Consider the following 26974-nt stretch of genomic DNA (forward strand, 5'->3'; position numbering starts at 1 on the left):
CATCCATATTAGATATTTTTAAATTTAAATGTATTAACAATTGGGAATTGAGTAACTACCATTTGGAACTATTTTATACTACAACATTGCTAGATGGCATAGTTTAAATAAAAAGTAAAATTCTTTCACATTGAAGTGTTAAATTCAATTTTAGGAAATAGTTCAGTTGTATTGTATCCAGCTTTAAAGTACTAGCGTTAGGTGGCTCTTAAAGTCTGCAGCATCTGCATAAAAAACATCTGTTAACTGAAGGAAATGTATTTTCTGCAGTTTTGTTTACTGAGTAAATAAATGTTTAGAGAACTTTACAAGTTCAAAATGTTAAAATCTTTAACAGATTAGTGGTGGTTGATGAGATAAGGTGGACTCCATCAAAGATAATTATTTAAATTGTCGAAGATGAATTTGTATTATATCTGATATACCCCAGAAGACACTGGTAATTAAGTTTATCATTTATTCCTTGGTTTTCTGGCATTTCTGGCCGGATTAAGAACAGAATTTTTTTCTTCAAAAAAAATTGTCTTAAACTTTTTCCACGTATTTAAGTTAAACTTTGATGTCTTGCAGTTTAAAACAAGGTCATAAGAAATAGGAGTAGAATTAGGCCATTCAGCCCATCAAGTCTACTCCGGCATTCAATCATGGCTGATCTATCTCTCCCACCTAACCCTATCCTCCTGCCTCTCCCCATAATCTCTGACATCTGTACTAATCAAGAATCTATCTATCTCTGCCTTAAAAATATCCACTGACGGCCTCCACAGCCTTCTGTGGCAAATAATTCCACAGATTCACCACCCTCTGGCTAAAGAAATTTCTCCTCATCTCCTTCCTAAAAGAACATTCTTTAATTCTGAGGCTATGACCTCTAGTCCTAGACTCCCACTAGTGAAAACATCCTCTCCACATCCACTCTATCCAAGCCTTTCACTATTCTGTATGTTTCAATGAGGTCCCCCCCTCATTCTTCTAAACTCTAGCGAGTACAGGCCCAGTGCTGACAAACGCTCATCATAGCTTAACCTACTAATTCCTGGGATCATTCTTGTAAACATCCTCTGGACCCTCTCCAGAGCCAGCACATCCTTCCTCAGATATGGTGCCCAAAATTGCTCAAATATTTTGTGTTATTTAACTTTTTGTAAAAATACAAAAGGTGGAAATTGTATCATTGTTCATTGATGTGTCCTAATGAGATAAGAAGAAATATCAACGGTGTCCCAGTAACTGATGCCAAAAACAATGTCGGGCCAGATTTGGTTTCTTATGTTAGCCATGTTAGTCTGCGCTGTGTAGGAAGGAACAGCAGATGCTGGTTTAAACCAAAGATATACACAAAATGCTGGACTAACTCAGCGGGACAGGCAGCATCTTGAGAGAGAAGGAACGTTTTGGGTCGAGACCTTCTTCTGAACGGTTGAGACCCTTCTTCCTTCTGTCCAGAGATGCTGCCTGTCCCGCTGACTTACTCCAGCATTTTGTGTCTATCTTTAGTCTGCACCGTTACAGGCTTTCAGCATAATATATGCAACGAAGGAACAATGTGACAATTAATAACCATTTGACTTTCCTTGTAACTGCAGTACAAAGGTTGTCCGCAAGGGTGAAGATTTGATATTCATATTGTATGAAAAGCCACTGTTTTGCATTTGAGTAGGATTGTGAACTCTAAATGTGGTATTAAGATAGCTCTCTGTATTAAGTGTTGGGTATATCTTCTGTATACAAAGTAAGCAAGATGTTTGGCTGGAAAATGTGTGATATTTAGTCCTGGTTATCAAAATGTCAACTTGTGCAGGCAGTTTGACATAAATAGTTGGCATCAGTTTTGGTCACCTGGGGATGGCTGAATGGAACAAGACCTCTGACTGCACTGCTTAGAGATTGTCAAGCCAAATGCATTTGAAGATTCATCGGTTAATGTGAGCCCTAAATTGTGGTTACAGCAGAATTCCATTGTTCACTGTTGTGAACACACCATCACAAATCTGATCAATGACCTGGTTCACAGTTTGCCCCAACCAGACAACAGTAGGTACAATGGTACAAGTAGTGAGCAAAACGTAGAGCCAGGGATATTTGATTTAAATCAGCAATTAAGATATCGTCTTATCCAGTCTTTTTCCTGCAATATAAGACCTATGCCAATTTTAATGTTGTGCATTTGCAGACAATGTTGACTGCCTGCAGAGAGATCAGTTCTTAGTAGTTAGAGCCAGGGTCCTATCAATCTTATTACTAGCTCTGCATGAGGCATGATCCTGGATTCTCTCGCCTCTTTAACATGCCTAATGCCGGCTGTAATTTCCATCGTGATTTCTCAGCCAGATTGCCGGTACTGTTTTGGTTAAAAACGTACTCGATTTTATATCTGATCATTTTTGTCTTTCAGAGTAGATGATAGGTTGAACTTGGAAGTGACATTGCCTTTGTTTTGAACGGCTTCCCAAGTTTTTGTTCCCAGCAGATATAGAAAGCATGAATGGGAAGGGGCTGCACCTGCTCTGGTTATTGCAACCCTTACCAGAGTGGCAGACCTGTTTGCATCTGTTGCCAGTAAAGATGCATGACTTGTCTTTCTTTTAATTATGTTAATTTGTTCATTTCAAATGCAGAGTTTTCATAATCTTGTGCCAATCCTCCCTTTGTGGTCCAGTTTGCAATTCCTAGATGTCTTCTGCACTTAGAGAACAATTTGTAGAACTGCAGGGATTGAGTCCGATGGGACTGCTTTGTTCCTAACCAGCACGGGCTTGATGGGTCAAATGTTGGTGTCCCGTGCTAATACAGTTCAATGATGCAAAGAACTGAATCTGCTGCCGTCTTTCATTCTATGAAAGGATCATGAAACATACACATGGCACGCTAAGAGGAACCATGAGAGGAATAGATCGGGTAGATGCACAGAGTACCATGCCTAGAGTAGGTGAATTGAGGACATAGGTTTTGTGAAGGGAAAAAGATGTAATAGGAATCTGAGGGGTAACTTTTTCATGTAAAGGGTGGTAAGTGTATGGAACAAGCTGCCAGAGGAGGTAGTTGAGGCTGGGACTATCCCAACATTTCAGAAACAGTCAGACGGGTACATGTTGGGGGAGGTTTGGAAGGATATAGACCAAACGCAGGCAGCTGGAATGGGTGTTGCTGGGACACGTTGGCCGGTGTGGGCAAGCTGGGCCGAAGGGCCTGTTTCCACACCGTCACTCTTTGACTCTCTATGAGCTGACAAAAATCATGTCAGTTGCTCAATGTTGATGCATTTTTCTGCTGAGATATTGATGCATTTTTTCCCAGAAAGGAGCTTAACCAATCATTTGAGGACCTGTGTCAAATTACCTTTGTCAGGGAGGCAGTGAGAGGGGAACAAAGAGTGCACCTCTGTCTGCATATATACTTAGAAGTTCATCTTCAAAACACTCTTCAACATCGAGGAAATAGAAATCGATTTAGCCTTTGTTTGTTTTCCTGACGTGAAATGTGATGACCTTTAGACCCTGATGTGAATTTAGAATTAGCAATGCAAAGAATGACTTCATACTAACATACCTCAAGCAAATTCCCTTTTGGAGCTTTGCTGGGGAGCGCTGACCTGATTGCGTTAGATATGGGTGAATCGAGGACCAGAGGGGACAGGTTTAAGGTGAAGGGGAAATTTTTTAATAGGATTCGGAGGGATAACGTTTTCACACAAAGGGTGATGGGTGTATGGAACAAGCTACCAGAGGCGGTAGTTGAGGCAGGGACTATCCCAACGTTTAAGAAACAGACAGGTGCACGGATAGGGCAGGTTTGGATATGGACCAAATGTGGGCAGGTGGGACTAATGAAGCTGGGACATGTTGGCTGGTGTGAACAGCTCCTCATATTTTGCTTGGGCAGCTTACACCCCAGCGGTATAAACATTGACTTCACTAACTTCAAGTAACCCTTGCTGTCTCTCTCTCTCTCTCTCTCTCTCTCTCTCTCTCTCTCTCTCTCTCTCTCTCTCTCTCTCTCTCTCTCTCTCTCCATCCCCTCCACCTTCCCAGTTCTCCAACCAGTCTCCGACTACATTTTATCTCTGTTTTTGTTGTTGTTACCTTCTCCCTACTAACAATGATCTATTCTACATTTTACTTGATCTGCATTCCCTTTACCTTGTTTTCACACCTTACACTTCCTTATCTATGTACCGTCCACTCCCCTGACATCAGTCTGAAGAAGGGTCTTGACCTGAAACATCACCCATTCCCATATTATGCTGAAAGCCTGTAACGGTGCAGACTAAAGATTGACACGAAACGCTGGAGTAACTCAGCGAGACAGGCAACATCAATAGATAGAAGGAAGAAGGGTCTCAACCGTTCGGAAGAAGCGTCTCGACCTGAGATGTCACCCGTTGCTTCTCTCCAGCAATGCTGCTTGTCCCGCTGTTACTCCAGTATTTTGTGTCTATCTTTGATTTAAACCAGCATCGGCAGTTCCTTCCTACACATAAAACCTTAAGATGTTGGAATTAGTTTCAGCGAAGAGAGAAATAAATTTAACCAGATCTGAGAACTTCATCAAATCTTGTGATGTTTTACACAATTTCATGTTTTGTTTCGAAACTAATCCAGAAATTGAGAGAACTTGGAGCAGATAACACACAAAGGTTGTAAGGAACCATGGAAAAAGAATAGGCAGCTGAAGCAAACCCACCAGTTATCACTGAAAGGAATGGGCTTGAACCATATGGAGGTTATTAGTTACCTCCTGTAATCTACTGGCTGATCACATGAGCTTGGAAGAAGATGTGGTGCTTGAGGAGTTGGGGAGGAAGATGGAGACGTTGTTCATGGTTGTCGAACGATGGCCTGCATTTTGTAGATCCAGAGGAACTGCACCAAAAAAGAAAGATTTCCAGGGATGTTTGTGCTTCTTGCAAAGGAGCACTGACTAGGCTGCTCAATCCACAAACAGAAGATTTCTAGAAAGATTTGAACTGCGGATACAATGTTAACCTTTCAGAATAGTGCTCCTTTCCTTCCCCAAATGTCTTGCTGTCCTGCCTGAATCATTCGAGTCACCATTGGCAATGAGAGAAGCGATCCCTTTAGCGTATACAGCTCAGTTTAATGATTCGGCAAGCAAAGCACACAGCCGCTAATCAATGAGGAAATGTGACTTTTTTTAGCGATGACATGGGGTGCTGAAGTTCTCCTTTCTCAAAACATTTATCTCAACTGGAAGTGAACATTGTTGCATGGACTACATTTAATGCCCTTAAGGAGGTAGTGCTATTGCGGCCACGTTTGACTGCTGCCATTGAGCAGGGAAGGCACACATTTGTGGGTAGGTAACTTGAGAAAAAACATTTGTGATCGAGTTGTAAGTTTCTTCCATTTACTACAATCGACATGTTAGATCTGTTCAAAACGCTGATGTATCCGGATGTTGGTTGTTTGCTGAATTTTTAAACTAAATATCAGTTATTTGAGTTGATCTTCAGGTTGCTGATTCTGTACTTATGCCGGTGGTTGAGCCTTGTTTCATCAAGCAATCTGACCTTTCTTAAACCATCTGGTTAAACTTGCCAAGGAATGAAGTTGTTTTCTACTTAAAGAAAAACACTACTTGACCCGGTGTGTTGCTTTCATGTGTGCCATGTTTGTTTAATTCGGTAATATCAATTCAGTGTAATTGTAGAAAATATTTGACCCAGAAAGTGGCTAATGTATTGTGCCAATCGAGATAGTACCTATGGTAATTTTAGTAAGACCTTTGACGAGCTCTTGACTTTGTGCAAATGTTTTAACTTTTAAAATATTTTTCAAGATTTTTAATGTTTAATGATATTCATTAATGACTGAATAGAGCATATACGGGATTGTAGCAGGTATATAGAGCTGTACAGAATTGATTTCGATAGAAAACAGACCTTTCTGACTAATCCTCAACGCTGGTGCCTTGCAAGGATGCGTTCTCAGCCCCCTATTATACATGTACACTCATGACTGTGCAGCCAAATACCAATCCAACTCAATTTACAATGACACCACAGAAGTGGGCTGGATATCAAATAATGACAAGACAGGTTGGAGATTGAGAACCTCGTAACCTGGTGCCAAGATGACAACCTCTCCCTCAGTGTCAGCAAGGCAAAGGAGATTGTAATTGACTTCAGGAAACAAAGCAGCACACATACCCCAGTGTACATTACTAGTTCCAAAGCAGAAATGTACACTGGGGTATGTGTGCCACTTTGTTCACATACCCCAGTGTACATTACTAGTGCCAAAGCAGTAATGTACACTGGGGTATGTGTGCCACTTTGTTTCCTGAAGTCAATTACAATCTCCTTTGCCTTGCTGACAGTGAGGGAAAGGTTGTCATCTTGGCACACGGTTCTGCTTCCTCAAACGCAAGAAAAAGAAGTGCCAAAGTAGAGATGGTCAAAAGTATTTATTTTTGCCCTCTGTCACATAAATATCTATTGGCTGCAAGTAATTTGCATTAAAACAAAGTGCTGGAGTAACTCGGTGGGTTAGCAGCATCTCTGAGGACTTGGATAGGCATATTTTGGGGTCGAGATCCTTCTTCAGACTGATTGTCAGAACATGGTTGAAGAACAGGAGAGTGGCAGGAATCGTGGAGAGAGAGTCTCGGAGGGAGGACGAGAACTTATTTAAAGTCGGAATACTTTGAGAAGATTTTGCACTGGAGCAATAAAATAGAGACTTGCTTGTTAAGCATTAGAAATTTATGTGTATCATTCCGATTTGGCCAATTTAAGGCTCATCTGAAAAACCCCCAAAAGTGCCTGTGATGAAGAAATTCCATCCCTGAATAATGAATATAATAAATTTTTTGACATCTGATGGTATATTTTGCTGAATATAATTTTCCATTCGTAGTAGATGTGTAACAGATTTTGCAACTGAAACTGGTTTTTCTGATGTTCTTGTGTCGTGACAAACAGTTTTGAAGATCATACAGATTGCAATGCAGCAAATATAGTTACTGCTTTTGAGTGATTGAGTCTGAAAGGATCAGTTACCATGCAGTGATTCTGAATAATGTCAAGACAATTTTGACAATCATAAGGACTTGTGGAGTGTTGTAATTAATGTACAGATGGTATTGGTGGGATTAGTGGACACTGTCGAAAAATAGTGTTGCATTCTGGATTAAGCAATAGCTACCGTAATTGTGCAAATGTCTGGTTTACATAAGTGTTTTATTTATGATTAAGCTTGTCTGTTAAAAGTAATCTTAATAAATGATGTTATCTTGTACTAAGAGTGGTACATGGTATTCAGTTAAGGAAAATATGTACAGCAGAGCCACTTGAATACTTTAATCATATAATCCAAACACAAGCAATCTTGAACATTTTTAATAGTGTTTACATGGAGTCCTTTTGGAACAAAGGTTTTTTTTGGCTCAGTACATACTCGTGAGCTATTGCAAACTATTTTCCTTCCTTTAAGCAGAACCTTTTCCTCCTTCCAAAAGTGTCAGTGTTCCGTTATCCTAATTATTGACAAGGTAGCTGTGTCTTGCTGTGTAAATTGCTGGATTGCACTGCTAAGCCTGCCATCTCTGGTAAATTGAGCAGCTGAGACTGAGGGAGATCAACCTTGACAGTCACTCATGAGACCACTTTATTTTTATTTGAAAAGCACCCTTTACATCCTGGAGAAAAAAAAAATCTTGGTCATTGAGCTATTGATTACTTTTTTTAACCCTCGATATAACGGACGGAGGAGGAGGGGGGTGTCTGTTATTGCCGATTGTCCACTATAACCAAGTAAAGGATTGCCATTGTATAAATAGTAGAAGCAAACAACAGCAGCTGCTGGCTAATGCACAAAAGGATGCAAAGTGTTGGGGTAACTCAACTGGTCAGATAGCATCTCTGGGGAATATGGATAGGTGACGTATTCTTCAGACGCTCTGTCTGGAACTGGACCTGGAATCCAGGTGAGTTGATGGCCAGGGGAGAGGCGATGATCCCCCAGTCATTGGTTGCGGCTCGCGGGTGGCAGAGGGCAGGTAAGGGGGGGGCGGCGGTGGTGATATTGGCAGTGGCGGTGGTGGCAGCAGCAGGAATGACTGGGGTGGTGGTAGGAGAGGTAGCATGGGCCAGGGAGGTGTCAGTAACTCAGCCTGGCAGTGAAGGTCGGTAGGTCAGTCTGCTATAACTGAAATCCGTTTTGAAGAGATTCATAAAAATTAGGATTTACTGTGATATGTCAAATTTGGTAGCTAACGTTTTCTATATAGTGGAAAATTGGATACAAAATTGACTCTGCAGCAGGAAGCAAAGGATAATTGGGTGTTTTGTGACTGGAAGGATATTACCTGTAGCGCTCTGCTTTCAGTCCCCTATTTTTTCTAACACATTCAGAATTTTGACTTCATTGTAAGGGTGTTGAGAAAGAAGTTTGCATATGACACAATTTGGCTGTGGGGTTAACAAGGTGATAAAATGGCATATGGAATTTAATCCAATGAGATGTGAGGAAATGCATTTGGGAGGTGAAACAAGGCTAAGAAGATGCAGAATACACAGATGGAGAAGTGTAACGTACCTACTCTCTGATATCCCTGGTTCCTAGAGTCTGAAGAAGGGTCCCGACCTGATACATCACCCATTCTTTATCTCCAGAGATGCTGCGTGACCCGTTGCGTTACTCCAGCACTTTGTGTCTATCCCTAGTCCAGGACTAATTAAGAGAGGAACTGAGAACCCTGAGTCCATTTGTTGGGCGTACACAGAAGCTGAGTGAAAATAAAGGAAGGAACATCACCTTCTGATCTTCCCATCTCATCAAACACCACCTGCCCATCTTTAGTGCATTTTTCAGGTTCCATGTTGGCCCCAACTCCCACAGAACTGACGAGGGAACAAGTTCTCTGCTCTGAGTGGTAACAGAAGAAGAATACAATGCAACTTATTGCACTTGATGCAGCACCACCACATATTGCTCTAGCAGCTTAGTTACATTCACCTCTGGGTATTATGTAGTTACAGGTGTGGTAGTATCTCTTTACGCATTGTTTAATGAAGACAGCAAGTTTATTTTGTCAAAGTGCTTTAGAACAGTCATGCTTTTGTAACTGGAGTAGAAATTTAAGATTGGCTGTTGTGAAATGTTGATTGTTAATCAAGTAACAAATATGGGGTTTCAAGAGCTGGATTTTTATTCACAATGGAGTTTTTCTTTCCTTTTCTGTCGGGTCAGGTGATTTCTCAGCTTATTTCATTTCTTGAGTTTCGCATTCTATTTCTTTTAAGTTCCAGTTCCTTCAGCTTTTGTGTTGGTGCAGAGAGAAAACATTTGATAACTTGATCTAATTTGTGAGCCGTTGTTGTAGAGAAGTGCGTTATTTAACTTTCCTCGAGTTGAAGAGCCTTTTAAAGAATTAGAATGGGAAAACCTTGCGTTTGAGAGGAAAATGAACGAAATATAAGAAAGTTCAAGAGTTAACTAAAGAGGCACATTTTGGAACTTTTTGCTGAAGATGTAGTTGTTTTTTTCTTCATGTTTAATTACTTTTTTGCTACTGTTTTTGCTTTGAAAGGTGAGAAAATCTTTCCTGTTTCTGTTTAAATTACATTGTTACATTTGGAAAAAATTTAAGAATCTACATTTTCAACTAAACAACAAATTTATTTTCACTCATTATGCCTCCTAATGTAGATGTTTCCAACTTTGTCATGAACATTGTATGTCATCAAATACATGTTGAATTTGAAAAGAATTGGATGCTGGACTTTTTTTGCAGTTCGTTTTTAATACTTTAATTTTGTCAGCAGACTATTCTTGTGACTGCAGTAGAAATTGAGGTGATGCATTAATTTCACATTGTTCATGTTTTTTGTCCCCTTAGTTTAAGCATAACAATTGTAATACAATATAAGTGACATCTGCTGCACCTTGAGATGAGACCGTAATTTCTTCCAGTGATTGCCCATCAAGTTTATCCAGTGAATAGTATGGGAAATCCACGTCCTGTCCGTTTCCTCTGGATTAAATTAACTGAGGCAATAGTGATCTGACGGTTAGCTTGAATGTTGCTCGGTCAGAGGGGAAGTGAGTTTTGGGTACTTGGTGTGATCTAGTGGACCTTGATCAGGGAATACCTGCAATAAATGTGTTGCAATGCCGAGGTTAACTCTTTCTGAAGATGATTCTTGCATGAAAAATAGCCAGAGGATGACTGATGATGGGAAAATGAGAGTGGCATATCAAAGAGAGAGAGATGAAGATTCTTGCGAGGAGGAGGAGAGTTAGCTGGTCTGGTACCGTTTAGGTGCAGTACTTAATTGTAAACTTTAAGCATTATGAAATAAAACAATAAATTTCTGCAAATAGTGACTGTTCGGTGGCATCTGGAGTTTCAGCTGAGCTGCAATACGTTAAAAATAATTTTCAAGGTTCATACAAAGTGAGGAGAGAATAAATGATGTAATGTGGGTGCAGTGCACAGGAGGGTGCAAGACAAGTAAAGGAGCACACGATTATCAAAAGATCAAGAAAATGGGAAGAAAATTATAATCTGAAATTGTGGATTTTCTTGAGTTGAATGCTGCAGTGTGCTTTTTCAAAGTTGAGAAGCTGTTCCAGGAGCTTGGGTTGCATTGAACTCGGTAGGAGGCTAGAGACTGGAAAGATCAGAGTAAGAATTGGATAGAAAATTCAAGTAAAAGGCGACAACAAGCTTGGTCGTGCTTGAGAACTGACTGAAGGATTTCCACAAAACAATCACACATTATTTTCTTTCCCCTGTGTAGAGGAAGCCGCAAGGTACAGTAAATACAACAGAAAGAAAGTACAAGTCAATCAGTATCTACTGAAAGGTGTTTGGGGTATTAGTCAGAATGAAAGCTGGAGGTAGAAGGTGATATTCCTCCTTTGTTGCAGAGGAAATTGCCATTTGGAAATCGACAACCTCATTGGTAATGAAGGAATAAGCCAAACTGTTACAGCATCACTGTAGTGGTCATGTGTCACTACCTTCCCTCCCCTCTTCATGTCTAAACACCTGGGCTCAACTGTTTCATTTAATCTGCTCCTTCCATTGTTATTTCCGAGATGAATGTTTTGACAGTTACCATGCGGTCTGAAGAAGGGTCTCGACCTGAAACGTCACCTATCCTTTTCTCCAGAGATGCTGTCTGACCTGCAGAGTTATTCCAGCTTTGTGTCTCTTCTAGCATGTTTTTGCTTTGTTCCATTGACCATTTTCTAATTACATCTCTTCTGCATTCCAGCCTATTGTAGGTCTTACCTGTTTTTCTGCTTTTTAAAATTTGTTCGCCACCAACATTTTCCCAGGTGTGAAGAAATATCATTGAATTATTCATTTGTCACTGCTGATACCTGACCAATTGAACACAGTTTTGATTTAATTTTCAGCATCCACAATAGTTTGATTTTGAATTTAACAAGCACTTAATTTTTTTAATTCTTTTTTCTTGCTCCACCATCCCATTCCCATCCTCCCCATCCCCATTCCTGTCTGCAGACGGATATCCATACCATTGGAAAGTGTCCAGATCATGTAAACAAGTATCAGTTCAAGTGACCAGCTCAAGGAATAAATTCATGTTTTCGCCACTTGGACCATCATCCTCTTCAATACTTGTGATGTTGGAGTAATCAAGACAGTTATTTCTGGGTTTCTGGATTTTTAATCTTTTGACAGCTTCACAACTGCCTCGCAATGAGAAGATATAACATGATACTTGTCACATTGTACGTGATCCTCCACCTGCTCCATCTTTCGTATTCTGGCCTTGTTATTCCAAGGACTGTGTGGAAATATGGAGGTAAGATTCTTATTCTCAAACTTGCTTTCAGTTCACTGTGCAATGTTGTTTTTAAGCTCTTGAAACCAGACTTAAAAAGCTGACATTTTTAGACATCAAATTTTAAAGAGAACATTCTCCAGCCACTATTAAATGATACCAAATGTTCTATCTCTTTGGCACTAACTTCATGCATGTGCACATGTTGATTTTATTTTCTCCCTCATATTTTATAGTTTCAACTTTCTTTTGACAGTTGACTTGTATAGGGATGTTAGAGTGCTTTCTGAGATTTCTGTATTCTCTCATCACCCGTATGATTAGTGGATGCCATTTTTATTAGCCAAGTGTAAGTATTTTTGAAAAAAAATCTGAATGATTTACGTGGAATTGGTGTACCACCAGGGAATATGAGGGCAACAGGTGTATGGCAACACCACCTGCATGTTCCCTCCAAGATACACATCATCTAACTTCAAAATATATCGCTGGTCCTTCATTGCCACCGAGTCAAAATCTGAAATGTTTAACTCAACAGCACAGGGCTGACATGCTGGTTAATCCAGCTTTCTCACATCTCCAGGGACCCAGTCTTATTCAGTCCTAGACATGTGCAGGTCAACTAATTACGTGTTGGTGAAGGAACATACTAAAAAAAGAACCAAAGGGGAGTTGATGGGTTAGTAAAAGAGAATGAATGGCAGACTTCAGAGAAATGAGAGCAATGGGGTTGCTCTGCTAGAAGACATGGACCCATGGACTGAATAAGCAGCTCTTGTACTGCAGTAAGTAAGGAGGTCTGCAATGGTTCAAAAAGACTACCCACCATCACCACCACCTTATGAATAGTCATAAGTGATAGAAGTAGAATTAGGCCATTCGGCCCATCACGTCTACTCCCGCCATTCAATCATGGCTAATCTCTCCCTCCTAACCCCATTCTCCTGCCTTCTCCCCAGAACTTCTGATACCTTATAGTTAGGGATGGACAATAAGTGCTGATCTTGCCAGCAACACTTGGATCTTCAAAACAAATATATTAAAAAGTTGGCTTGCTTTAACCGTGAGCTTCACATTTTCGTCATGGATTTCTTGCATCTGTTTCTTAGTAGAACAATTTTAAGAAGGAAGAGGATTGTAGTGATAATACATTTTTTACATTTGCTCTGGAAATAAGGAAAATCATCAGGGTGAACATTGCTTATGACTGGGTACAGTCCCTCTCTATGGCACATTTTGTCCCATCTTCATGGCCCCAAACTTGGAAAAGCATCCGTTATGCATATGTGACTTTTTTTAGTTCCTTCTCCAGTTATCATGTGGCCTCTTTGAATGAAGTTCTAAGTTCATGCCAAATTATGCATCGTTTTTGCTGTATGCTCTCCTCACTTTGTATTGGAATCAACCTACCAAAACTCAGTTCCTTATTGGCAGATAACATGAAGACTTTCAGCCCCATGGTCTGGGTTGGAATGGGTGCAGATGAACAGTCAGAGACTAAATCTACTATGCCGTGCAGTCCACGCACATGTTTAGAAAATGGTGCATTGAATATCATATTTATATGATGCCTCCATAACTACATTTCCCAGAGGGAAATATACGGTGTCACTAAAAGAGTGCTTCTAATTTTACTGTAACATTTTTGTTCTTTCGGCCATATTGCTAAACTAATATTCTTTGCAACCAACATCTACGAACTTGTAAGTATGGTTTTCACTTGGAAATTGTGACTGACCTCCCGGACCTGAGGAAGTGGTGAATCTGTCCTCTTGAGTATCAGCCGAGTGCATTACTCAGTTGACGTTACTCATAGTGTAGGTAATATGTCTAAGGGAAGCTCAGATCTACTTGTTTAAATTTCAGAAATGTCATTGTTTAAATGTTCAGAATATATTTTAAGAGATCCCCCTTCAATTATGAATTCAGAGCTGTATACAAACTTAAAAGGAACTTGCTTGTGAAATATTATATCACCCAGGCTCATTTTAATGCTCTTGGCAAATTGGAATCGACTTCAGAGCTTCCAACTTTTAGCAATTTAAAATCTGAATCTGGGTAATCTGTCAGATGAGTAGGTTTTAATGTTCTTTAATTGTTGGGGACTGACTCATAATCTCACCACTAACCTGAGAACTGCGCTTCAAATTTATATTTTGTTTGTAATAAGCTCGATCAAGATGATTTACAATACTCTAAAACTGTGGAAAATAGGAATAAATGTTGTACAGCTTTTTAAAAAAATGAGTAATTACTTTATTAATTTAACTTGAATTCCCCCTCAAAAAAATTCCCTTATTTCTCCCTGATTGGGTAAGTTCTTTCTTGAACTGAATGACTTGGCACTCTCTCTGACATCATGCAAGTGATCGGAGCCTCTCAGTCTCCCTTGCTATTCTAGTCTCCCCGTGTTTCTTGTCCATGGCTCTCTTTTCATTTATGACTAGTGATGCTTATATTAGCAATTTCACAGGATTGGTGTAGTTGTATTTACTGTTCATGAAATTGCTAGAAAGGCTGCCTTTAGCTCTAAAAGTTCACTAATACTTTAGGTTCTCGGAGTTACCATTTTTGTTATGGAATTATGACTTGAGAACCAAATGTGAGGGTGCCAATTGATGTTTCTGTCTGACTCTCTGACACTGAGTGTTAGGAATAAGGATACAGCATGGAGGTCTCAGTTTTCTGTTATTGTGAGCAAAATCTGTATTATCCCAACACTTAAATACACTTTTTCTATATTTAAGCTGTAAATAAATGGCTGATTATTTTAAAGAGTCATAATTGTTAACCAGGAATGAAATGGCAGAACAAAGCTTTGGATTGAGGAATTCTGTGTTTTAAAGGTTATATTTCTGCCTTACACAGAGTCTTAACATACATTTAACCACAAGATGGGACTTTTATTCATTTTTTTATAAATGCCAGTTCCCATGGCCATTCAATTTTAACTTTAGAGCTTTATCATTATTTTGGGATTTACTTAAATTCATCTAACTGTAGTTTTTTCCCCTCTAACATAAGTCGTCCCTGTTCACTGTGATCTGACATTTCAAACATCAGTGGAACTATATATATTTGATCAAAAAATAAACTGCTGGAGTAACGCCGTGATTCAGGCAGCATCAGTTGAGGGCCCTTCTTCAGATTGATGGAGTAGAGGGGAGTTAGCTGGTAGAAAGGGGTGAGGGGAAAGAGTGGGGCAAACACTGGCAAGTGAATGGCGGATCTGCATAAGGAGTGTTTGATTGTCAGATAAGTCAAGTGGGGGTGAGAAGGGTGAAGATAGTAACCAAAGCTGGGGGTGATAAATGGAGAAGACAAAGGGGTGAAAATGGTGGAATCTGATAAGAGGAAGGAGAGGAATGAAATGCAGAACGAGAGTGAGGGATTGTGGGCGAGGAGATATGTGAACCAGTGAAGGGACAAGCGGCTGTTTGGCAAGTGGAGGAGGGGAAAAAACTGAGTGTTAGGGTTGAGGTGAGTAAGAGGGTGAAGTTGGGTGATGAGGGGGGGGGGGAAGTTTCCCTGAAATTGGACAATTTAATGTTCATGCCATTGGGTTATAGGCTACCAAGTGGAATACGAAAATACTGTTCTTCCAGCTTGCATGTGGCTTCACTATAGCACTGGAGGAGGATGAGGACAGTCAGATTGTATGGGAAAGGGAATTGAAATAGAGCTGCCACTGCCTCTGGCAGACAGAGTGCAAGTGTTCGGCAAATTAGTCTCCTGGTCCTCGACACGCTACTGTCCCTGGCTATCAGTTGAAGATCCAACTTGAGCCTAACCATAGCCCCCGTCACACCTAGTTGTTTTTAAATGTGTCACAGAAATAACCCGTGGTTGAAAATGTCCTTGCAAATGTGTTACGTCAGTGTTCTGAGCTGTAGGGATTTTAATAAATGGTCTGAAGCAGGTATTGTAGGTCTGAAGCAGGTATTGTAGCTCAATACCCACAGCTGCGTTGAGCTTAACGAAGAGCTTGCACCCTAAGGCAGAGCTAGTTCTTGGCAAACATGGATACTTTCAATGGCTGTAAATGGTAGTGTCAGTGGAGTTCTTTTAAACTGTCAATACCAAAATCTTTGATTTCATATTGTGATGCTAAATCACTGCTTGAGGACATTAAATAATCAAGGAAAGAGCATCACAAACCTTGCAATTAAAAATAAAAACAATCTGCTTTTTCACAGTTTTGAGTTCATTCAGTTTTTGGTTTCACCAGGATTTACTGAGTAGATTTATAGTTGTTAATTTAAAAATACTCCAGCATTTTAAATAAGTGGAGCAAGGACAACACATTTTGCAAGACTCTAGTGTGCAACAGCTTTGGAAATCTTTGAATTAATGAACCAGACCATGCGGGATTTCTGTATGAATGCAGAAGCCCCAAACTTGCTGAGATTTGCTGGATTCCGCAAGGAATCTTTCTCGGAATCCTGCAGTGGAATGTTGTTCTGCCAGGATCCAAGAGCCTCGCATTGAAGAATTCTATCCCGCCAGGTGGTAGTATCCTAAAAATGAACTGTCGAGGAAACATATTGTATTTAGAATCGGTGCACTCCTACTGAAGCAATTAGCAGTGTTCACTTTTGTTAAGGTGGTGCATAATTTGGATAACAACACCTTCTGAACCAAATTGTCAGCTTGCTATAATTGAGGACAACTTCCCATTCCACTTTATCACACCCATAATCTAGATAATTTTCTCTGGTTTCAAATAATTTTAATAGTTTTGTGTCTGAGAGTTGGCTGTAGTTGCAGTAAAATGTGTCCTCTGCCTCGCCCAAATCCTTTTTTATCATAATCTTATATTTTTGCCTCCAATTCTCTGCCTAGTCCCATCAGTAGAGGATTCAAAACATGCCTTTACAGCCAAACTTTTGAATACCTCCATTAACTCTTTCCCCAGTGTCTAAATGATGCGACAATATTCAGCTGCATTAGAGACCATAACAGTTAAAATTATTGATTTACAGTCCATGTGTTGACATGAGGTAGAATATTTCAGCAGGGAACCCAATGTAATGTGCACAAAACAAATTGCTGGCGAAAGTCAGCAGGTCAAGCACCATCTGTGGAGGCATCTTATGTAATGATCATGAATCCATGTTTATCGCCACTGAATTGCTGCTTCAGGTGCAATGGAGGAAATGCGGCAGCCATTTTGCACTCACCGAAAACTCATGATGGGATTTTCAAAAATGAGATAATATGTCAATTGTGTGGATCATTAATATATTTTAATTAAAATTGTAAAAATAGCTATGAGAAGCCATGGCATTGTTCTGCATTTTAAAGCTATTGCATTAAATCTTATTTTTGGGGTAATGGCCTGACCCTTGGACAGCTGTATTGCACTGGGCCTTGGGCTATCATTTTTGCTTGAACTTTCACCTTGCCCTCTCCTTCGACCTAGAGAAGTTCTGCATAATGCCCGTGAGTGTTTCTGTGAATGGGCCTCTCGGCGTTGCCAGGCAACAAATTGAAAAGCAACCATTTACATTGTTAAGAGAAACACAGCTGTGGCAGAAAGAGCACATACAAAGCTTAGTATTTCAGTCAGACAAGAACAAAACAAAAATCTGTGCCTGGTGTAGGATACTTTTAGACTGGGGGATTTTTTTGGGGGGAAGAGAAAGGCATCATCAAATCACGCCACCACTCTGCTGTTGTCTTCAGGTTTGGCTTCCTTTTCTAAAAGAAATGGTTGGTGAAATCGTGACTGTTGAAAGCAAAGAGTCAGCAGTATCAAAATTTGAAGAGATGTTTTCTTTCTGTTCTTCATTTAGATGGAAGTTACTCGTGCAACCAGGTCTTTAGTCTCTTATTTCTCTCTTGGTGTGTAGTTGTTCTGTGCTTTAACAGACGGGCTTTAATTTGAAGACTGGTTTGTCTTTTGGGACAGTTGAGTGGTTATTGATACTCTATTATAACTTTTGTACCTCCTTTGGAAAATGCAACGTAATAACCCCCACCTCTAATCCACAACTTCTTTTGTATTTGGCTATTTCCAAAGATTTACTTGAGATGTAAGTGATCACACCACCTTGAGGTAATCTTTCACATGTGTAGTGACTCACCTGCCAATGCAAAGGAAATGCATTCTGTTGGCACTACTTATTGTTGGGCTTAATATCGTTTTAACAGTCCACTGAGGGGCCAGAGCCCAAACAGAGTTGTTCATATCCTGGCCGGAATGGGTGTTTACTCCCAATATCTGTGGCCTTGGTGGGAGGGGTTTTGCTTTTCTTGGTATTGGTTTGTTATTGTAATGTCCATAGAGATATAGTGGAAATGCCTTTTGGTGTGCTAATAGGCAAATCATACCAAACATGCATACAATCAAACAATAGACAATAGGTGCAGGAGTAGGCCATTCGGCCCTTCGAGCCAGCACCACCATTCAATGTGATCATGGCTGGTCATTCTCAATCAGTACCCCGTTCCTGCCTTCTCCTCATACCCCCTGACTCCGCTATCCTTAAGAGCTCTATCTAGCTCTCTCTTGAATGCATTCAGAGAATTGGCCTCCACTGCCCTCTGAGACAGAGAATTCCACAGATTCACAACTCTGACTGAAAAAGGTTTTCCTCATCTCCGTTCTAAATGGCCTACCCCTTATTCTTAAACCGTGGCCCCTGGTTCTGGACTCCCCCAACATTGGGAACGCGATTTCTGCCTCTAACATGTCCAACTCCTTAATAATCTTATGATAAGATCCCCTCTCATCCTTCTAAATTCCAGTGTATACAAGCCTAGTCGCTCCAGTCTTTCAACATATGACAGTCCCGCCATTCCGGGAATTAACCTAGTAAACATACGCTGCACGCCCTCAATAGCAAGAATATCCTTCCTCAAATTTGGAGACCAAAACTGCTCCAGGTACTCCAGGTGCGGTCTCACTAGGGCCCTGTACAACTGCAGAAGGACCTCTTTGCTTCCTTTTGTGTATGGTTTGCATATGGTTTAGGAGCAGAGTGCAGAATGTAGTGTGACAGCTGTGGAGAAAGTGTAAAAATAAAGTGCTAGGACCATAACCAGGTAGAATTTTGTGTTTGAGGTCTGATAACAGCAGGGAAGAAGTGTTCCTCATTCAGGTGAGACATGATTTCAACCATTTATAGACCTGCCCAAAGGGAGAGGGGCGATGTGGGAATTACCAGGGTGTGCATAGAACACAAAAGTGTAACAGCACAGGAACAGGCCAATTGATCTGATGTGGACTTGCTCAATAATGGTGCTACGGTCATAAATGATAGGAGTAGAATTATGCTATTCAGCCCATCGTCGACTCTGCCATTCAATCATGGCTGATCTATCTCTCCCTCCTAACCTCATTCTCCTGCCTTCTCCCTATAACCTCTGACACCTGTACTAATCAAGAATCTATCTATCTCTGCCTTAAAAAATATCCACAGACTTGTCCTCCATAACCTTCTGTGGCAAAAAAATCCACAGATTCGCCACCCTCTGACTGAAGAAATTTCTCATCTCCTTCCCAAAAGAACATCCTTTAATTCTGAGGCGATGACCTCTAGTCCTAAACTCTCCCACTAGTGGAAACATCCTCTCCACATCCACTCTGTCCAAGCCTTTCACTATTCTGTATGTTTCAACGAGGTCCCTCCTCATTCTTCTAAACTCCAGCGAGTACAGGCCCAGTGCTGACAAACGCTCATCATAGGTTAACCATCTCATTCCTGGCTCTCAATTTACTCTCCCCAACTCCTACCTAATAATGTTGTAATTTGCCATTCTCCAATTTATTACTTTTCCCAAAGGACCATTCTCATTCATAATAACTATCTCAAACCTTGTGCAGTTGTGGTCACAGTTTCTAAAATACCCTTCCATTGAAACACCAGTCATCTGATCAGGTTTATATCCAAATGCACATTCCATAATATTCCCTCGGAGTATCCATACACTGCTTCAAGAAGCCCTCTTGAATATACCTAATAAATTCTGCCTTGTTGAAGCCTTTTCCACTGAATAAAACCCAATTAATATTGGAGAAGTTAGTCACCCACTACAAACTTGTTCTTTTTGCGTCTTTCTGTTGTCTGACTCTCCTCTGTCCTCAATATCCCACTCTCACTCTCCTCTGTCCTCAATATCCCACTGGCTATTGGGAGGCCAAAAGACCTACAGTACATCATTGCAGTGATCTTTGTTTATGTTGGCTGCTTTCCTGAGGCAGAGTGAAGTGTGGATGAGTTGATTGTGCACATGGAGCCTGGTTTGTGTGATGGATTGGTCTGCATCCTCAAACAAAGTGGTGATGCATTCCGATAGGATGCTTTCTTTCCTGTGTTTGAAGGAGGGTCCCAACCGAAGGGCAGTCTGTCCATTTCCCTCCAGATAATGTGTAAATTGTTGAGTAAATTGCCTGTTGTTTGAGTTCAACAAGAATTTGCATTTAACAGCAAGAAATCGTTGCAGTTAAAAATACAATAAAATGTCCACATTCAAGACCATCTAAAAATTAAGTATAATTTGTATAGGAAGGAACTCCGGATGCTGGTATACACCGAAGATGGACACAAAATGCTGGAGTAACTCAGCGGGATGGACAGCGTCTCTGGAGCGAAGGAATTGGTCTGTCTGAGACTTGCGTCTGAAGAAGGATCTCGATCCGAAACGTCACCCATTCCTTCTCTCCAGAGATGCTGCCTGTTCCGCTGAGTTACTCCCACCATTTTGTGTCTATCTTAAGTATAATTTGCCATTGTTCAATTATGCAGACTAATTTAGCAACATTAATAGTGCCCTTCATGGGCGTTATATTGTTTGGGGTATTTGGTGAAGAAAATGATTAAAATCTGACTTATGAACTTTAAAAAGAGGAAACAAAAAAATTTCACGGGAGATTGCAAGATCATTCATGTCTGGAGCAAATTAAAATTGAACTACATTGCACCATTTTTATAAAGGGAAGTGCTACTGACCAATGTTTTGCCGCTTTGCACTGTCATCTGCACCAGAGTTAACATTTTGTTTGTTTGTGAAATAAGAACAGGAAGTTGTGGAAAACTGTGTGAAACCACAGGATGCACGATCCTATTATCTTTCAATCACTTTTTAATAGATTTAAGTGAGAGGTAATGTCATGTTGCATTTTAGACCAGAGGTGTTCAAACAGTGGCATGTGATCACCTGCCATCCACAATAGCTCACACGCCATTAATATTCAACCAACTTCTGTCCGAACCCAATGTTGGATTCTCTTTCTCTCCATCGCCTTCTCCCACTCCCTCAAACAACCCAACTCTGGAAGTGAATCCTGATCCTACTTGGCACAGTTTTCTAGGATTGGAGCTAATGCTGTCTTTGATTCTGATGACTCCTGCCATTTGATCAGCTGGGCAACAGGATCATCAATGGAGAGGGGAGGGTGGCTGGGGCGCAGGAGAGTTAGGAGGGAGATTGAGAATAGGAGGAAAGATTTGGGAGGAACAGTGGCGATGAAGAAGAGTTTTGAGGTGGGTGGGAAGAAAGGAACCAGTTTGAGAGAATGCTCCTCTTACCTTGTGATATCCAGAATACAAACTTATCACCATGCAGGACCTTATCAAAGGCCTTGCTGAAGTCCATGTAGACTACATCTGCAGCACTGCCCTCGCCAACCTTGGTTAAATAGACAACATTAGTCACCCTCCAGGCGTCTGGCACCTCGCCCGCGTCTAACGATGGATCATATATCTCAGCACTGTCTTCTTTAGCTTCTCACAGTGACTTTAGCTATATTTGATCAGGCCTGGGAGATTTATTAGCCTTCATACATCTTGGGACATACAGCATATTCTCAACTATCAAATGGACGGTCCTCAAAACATCTCCGCTACCTGTCCCAAGTTCCCACATCTTCATGTCTTTCTCCATGGTAAAATATAAAATAAATATCAACTGAGCACCTTCCCTAACTCCTGAAAATCCACACTTTGCTTTCTGTGGGACCCTCTAGTTACCCTTTTCCCTTAATATATATAAGATCCATTTTGGATTCTCCTTAATCTTATCTGTCAGAGCTCCCTCGTGTCCCCTTTTTTGCCCTCCCGAGTTCCTTGTTAAGTATGCTCTTTAATCCCCAATACTCCTCCAGGAATGCACCCGATCCCTAAAGGAATATCTGGGATTGAGGAGCATACTTCAGTTCCTTCCATTTTTGAAACCAAGTTACAGTCTGATCCTTCATCATCACTGTAAAAGGGATACAACTAGGGGAGGAGAATAAATGCCTGTTCAAGAGGAATGTGGTTAGAGAAAACCGCCAGTTGAAATTGAGAAATGCACATCCAGTGAATAGTATGTGGTGTGTGACGCTGGATGGTCGAAAACGTATTCCTCTGTTCCCATTTAAAGTTGTGAAAAAATAAAGCTTTGGTTTTAATCATCAAATTGTCATCATCCTGTAAGAGAAAACAAAATTGGTTGAGCTTTTGCCTCCAAAGTAAATATTCTAAAATGTGACACCTTATTGGTGAAGAATTGGGTCCTAGATGTAAAAGTGACTCAGTCTGACCCCCCCCCCCCCTCGCTGCACCAAACGTCGCAGGCAGCTTTTTGAACATTTTCTGAATATTATGTAATTACCAAGAAATTGAATCCGCACGGATTTCCTCTAACTTGTACAAGTACAAATCAGAAATTTATTCAGATAAGATGCATCTCAGTTTAGTAAGGCAACTGTGCTGTGTGAACTATCTGAGCCTGCAGAGAGTGGTGAACACGGCAAATCCATCAGTCAGCCCGTACTTCCATCCAGTCCATCTTCACAGTGCATTGTATCTGAAAGGCTGGAAGTGTCGACAGGGAAAATTAGCTAATCGCCTGTTACATTTTTTCTGTTCAACCTTCTGGGAGAAGATGCAAGAGCTTGAAACACAACGTCCAGATTTAAGAATGACTTCTTCCCCACTGTTATTAACCTCCTGAACCAGTCACTTCTTTATAACTCCTTCCTGGAGGTACTGCCATGTACTCTTTACACTTATCTGATCTCATTCATATATTTATTTATTGTATCAATATTTTTGTACTACTTTAAATGCACTACAATTGTACCCCATTCTACTATTCTGCATTTGTATTTTTTTGTATTTATCATTACTGTATCTGGTTTACTCTGAGTTTCATGTGATCAAGGAACTTCTCATCCTGCCGTATATGGCAATAAACTAATCTCATCTTAGGACAGGCTTAGCCCAGGATGCCAACTTGTCAGGTTGGACAAGGTAGGCCTAAGGGCTTGTTTCCATGCTGCATAGCTCTACGACTCAATGAAAATATCATTATGTGCAGTTGCAGGTTAGAAAATTATCTATGATTATGTAGCCTTATCAGAATTTGACTATATCTAGAGCATCAATTATACCAGTATTGTGACTCTTTCAGAAAGAAAATGATAATGAATGATTGCCAGATTGTCCAGGATAGAACAAAAGACAAAATAAAACCACCCATCACAAATTACTTTAGTAAAATTGAACGCCAGTTCAAATAGTGTTTATGAATTGTAAGACACCACATTCTCTCGGCATCAAACATTAGCCTCAATCTCAGAAGACCATGTGATATTACACCAGTCTGAACCTTGCTATTGCCCACAGCGGTGGTCCAGTTTGTGAGGTCAGATATGCTGAGCAATGGACTGGAAGCTAGCAATCTGAGAAAACGGACTAGACTGACAAGGGAAAGAGTTTTAACTGATCATTCTTGGACACATCTGAACTTAATGGGTTTTTTCTCTTCCAGGTGCAGATACATAGTTTATTGAGCCACAGCACCATTTGGCACTTAAATCATAAAATGCGATGCTGAATAATAATTTTTGAAGCCATCTTGTTAAAACTTGGTACTAATGTTCGTTATGATTATTTGCAGAGATGTCCTTGGTTACGTTTTCTGCTACTGGGGTGTCAAATTACTCCACACTGTTGCTTAATGAAGATCGAGGAGTGTTGTATGTGGGTGCCCAGGAAGCCATCTTTGCTGTGAACATGTCAGATATTTCGGATAAAAAACACGCGGTAACTTTTAAATAATATATATACTTGTCAATTTATCTCCGGCAAACTCATTGCATTTGTTGCTGCTTTTACCCTTCACATGTTTAGCCAGCACCATTGTTTCTATGTTCCCCAACCTTTCTGTGTCCTCTACCCTGCATTAGGGAAATGTTAAACCCCTTAATATTATGCACTTTTCTGAGTTTAGTGCTATTTGGTATAATTCCAAGAATGTCAGCAGGGCTTGGGTATGTCTTCCGGAGTTTTTTTTAGGAGGTTGGGTTTTAGTTGCAAAAACTTGCTTAAAATCAATAATAACTAAACCCAATCATTCAACATTTCTTTTGTGACTCCCACCCATGCCTATCTATTTAAAGATGTAGATGGCTCCACCCCTAGATGTTGTTCTACTCATATCCCACAAGTGTGAGCCTTGTTCTTGTATATTAAAATCCACCACTAACCCATCTTTCTTCTTAATTTCATTGGTAAACATGATATTCCACTTTTGCACCTGTCAAATGTTTGATGTAAATAGAAAACGGAAATCCCGGCCAAGAACCCTTGGGCACACCATTATACACACCACACCACTGTACGTTACCAAAACTACACTTCTCTCCCCTCCCTCCGTCTTCCCTGTGCCCCACCTGCACTCTCACCTATTTCTCCTCTCCCCTTCCACCTATAATCCTTCCTCGGGCTTCACAATGCAAAACTCATCCTTTTGTCTCACACCTTCTGTCTTTCCATCTCTGGCGTATCAAACCCACTCCCTCACCTATATCCACCTATAACTTGCCAGACTTTGTCCTGCTCCTATCTTCCAACTTTCTACTCCCCCACCCCCACCACAATTTAATCTGAAGAAGTGTTCCGACCCAAAAAGTCAGCTATCCATGTTCTCCGGAGATGCTGCCTGATCTGCTGAGTTATTCCAGCATGTTGTGTCTTTTTTGTTGTTGTAAATCAGCATTTGCAATTCCTTGTTTCTACATCAAACACATTGCCTGATCGGAAGAAAATGTTAAAGTCGTATTTTGCATGTGCTGTGCATCTCATGTTCTAAGCCTAAAATTATTGCAGCTCCTTGGTAAACATCTTGAGAAATCTCCACGTATGTGCTTTCTACTGCATTAGTTCTGGCTATATTCTCAGAAAACAAAACACTATCTTTAATAAATCCAAGTTAGCTGTCCCTAAGTAGCTCTTTAACTGTAGAGATAAGACCTATAATTTTCTGGTTTGTTTCTTGCTGATTTTAGAAGACAACTAATATTCACCATAAATCGATTTGTACCAGCATCTGCAGTTATTTTCTTATAATATTCACCATTCTCTGGTCAACTGGCACGATTTCTGTTCTTACGATTTTTGTAATACTATGACTTTTACTCAGCTTTTTGGCCACTTCTATTTGTTATGAATACAATGAGGGGCTGGCAAAGTTTCTAATCTGATAGTTCTGTAGTTAATTATCTCCGCTCAGTCCGTCTTAATTTACCTGATCTCCTGGATGCTTAGCACTTCAACTCTCCCTCCCATTCCCAATCTGACCTTTCTTTCCTGGGCCTCCTCCATTGTCAGAGTGAGGCCCAGTGGAAATTGGAGGAACAGCACCTTATATTTCACTTGGGTAGTTTACACCCCAGCGGTATGAACATTGACTTCTCTAATATCAAATAGCCCTTGCTTTCCCTCTCTCTCCATCCCCTCTCCTTCCGAGTTCTCCCACCAGTCTTACTGTCTCCAACTATATTCTATCTTTGTCCTGCCCACTCCCCTGACATCAGTCTGAAGAAGGGTCTCGACCCGAAACGTCACCCATTCTTTCTCTTCAGAGATGCTGCCTGTCCCGCTGAGTTACTCCAGCATTTTGTCTATTTATGGTTTGGGAAGGGCCTGTTTCCATGCTATATCTCTAAACTAAACAAAATCTGATGTTCCTCGTGCTTTTGGGTTCAGTGATCAGGGGAACAATAATCAATAAAAAATTAAAGTTCCTGTCTGGACTTTTGTTGATCTGAACTCAATCAGACTTTTCTTTTTATCCTCACTGTTATTTCTTCCCTGTATGTTCCCTTTTTTGCATCTCTCCAAATGTATTGGGTCACGCATCTCTGGATTAAGAACCATTTGCCCATTTTCTGACCTTGTGGCCAGACCCATCCAAATGTTACTACAGTCAGAAGCTTTCCTCCTGCCAACCACACTGCCAATTTTTTCAAACTGTAAATTTAATCATGATCCCCTACATCTAAGCCAAAATCGTGAATATATTGGAAAAAGTATATGACTGTCTTATAAACATAGCACAAAAAGTAAGGAAATTTGTGTTTGGTAGATTATTTCTTTGTTGTAACAATGCTTCCTGGCAATAAATCTTATACCGTTGGAAAGCCTGTTTATTTCCCTTTTAAATGGTGCCACATTTGTAAGGAACATGCATTTGTGGGATGAGCAGCAGAGCTGAGTATATGGGTTGCGCCCATGAAAAATTTGCCAAATCTTCTCTGCCAATGCCAAACAGCTTATTCTGCCATTGACTCTTGTTCGGTGTTGTTTGGTGGATTGGATGATTGAAGTCTGAAGAAACAAGACATATTGGCAATTTAACAATTTATTCATTTAATAAACAGGAGCCACAGTAGCGTGCGGAAGAACCATACACAGCCATAACAGCCTGGCACCTCCTCCTCATGCTGGTCACCAGCCTGGTCACACACTGTTGTGGGATGGCATCCCATTCTTGTCAGCACCTGGGGGTACCAGAAGCTCTCAACAAGAGTCAATAGCAACAGCAGAATAAGCTGTTTGGCATTGGCAGAGAAGATTTGGCAAATTTTTCATGGGCAGAACCCATATACTTTCCAACGGTATATGATTTATTGCCAAGAAGCATTGTTACAACAAAGAAATAATCTACCAAACACACATTTCCTTACTTTTTGTGCTATGTTTAGAATGCAATTGGTAATAGGATTCTGAGCAGTTACTAAAAAAACACTATCAATTGTTGGCGTTTGCTTTCTGCTATATGTAAAGAGCATGCTTTAAAGCCAATTGGCCACTCTCCCTTAGACACACTGGTATTTTGCATGTGTGACCGATTGTCATGTGGAACTTGTCCAAAGCTTCTTATAATCCAAGTGGTACACATCAAATATACTTTCCTTAA

At 40.5% G+C, this 26974-nt stretch overlaps 1 protein-coding gene across 7 annotated transcripts in view; it reads left to right on the forward strand.

Annotated features, from left to right (window-relative positions):
- Positions 1–26974, forward strand: part of sema4d (sema domain, immunoglobulin domain (Ig), transmembrane domain (TM) and short cytoplasmic domain, (semaphorin) 4D) — a 169107-nt gene that overhangs the window by 54617 nt on the left and 87516 nt on the right. For all 7 annotated transcript variants that reach the window (XR_013547055.1, XM_078396119.1, XM_078396120.1 and 4 more), the window contains 2 exons: positions 11500–11803; positions 23672–23817. Coding sequence is in view for 6 of the 7 variants with exons in the window: in XM_078396119.1 (XP_078252245.1) it covers positions 11698–11803; positions 23672–23817 (252 nt within the window). In the remaining variant the exon portion in view is untranslated. The remainder of the gene's footprint in view (positions 1–11499; positions 11804–23671; positions 23818–26974) is intronic.

Source organism: Rhinoraja longicauda, chromosome 3 (assembly GCF_053455715.1).
Source record: "Rhinoraja longicauda isolate Sanriku21f chromosome 3, sRhiLon1.1, whole genome shotgun sequence".
NCBI lineage: Eukaryota > Metazoa > Chordata > Chondrichthyes > Rajiformes > Arhynchobatidae > Rhinoraja > Rhinoraja longicauda.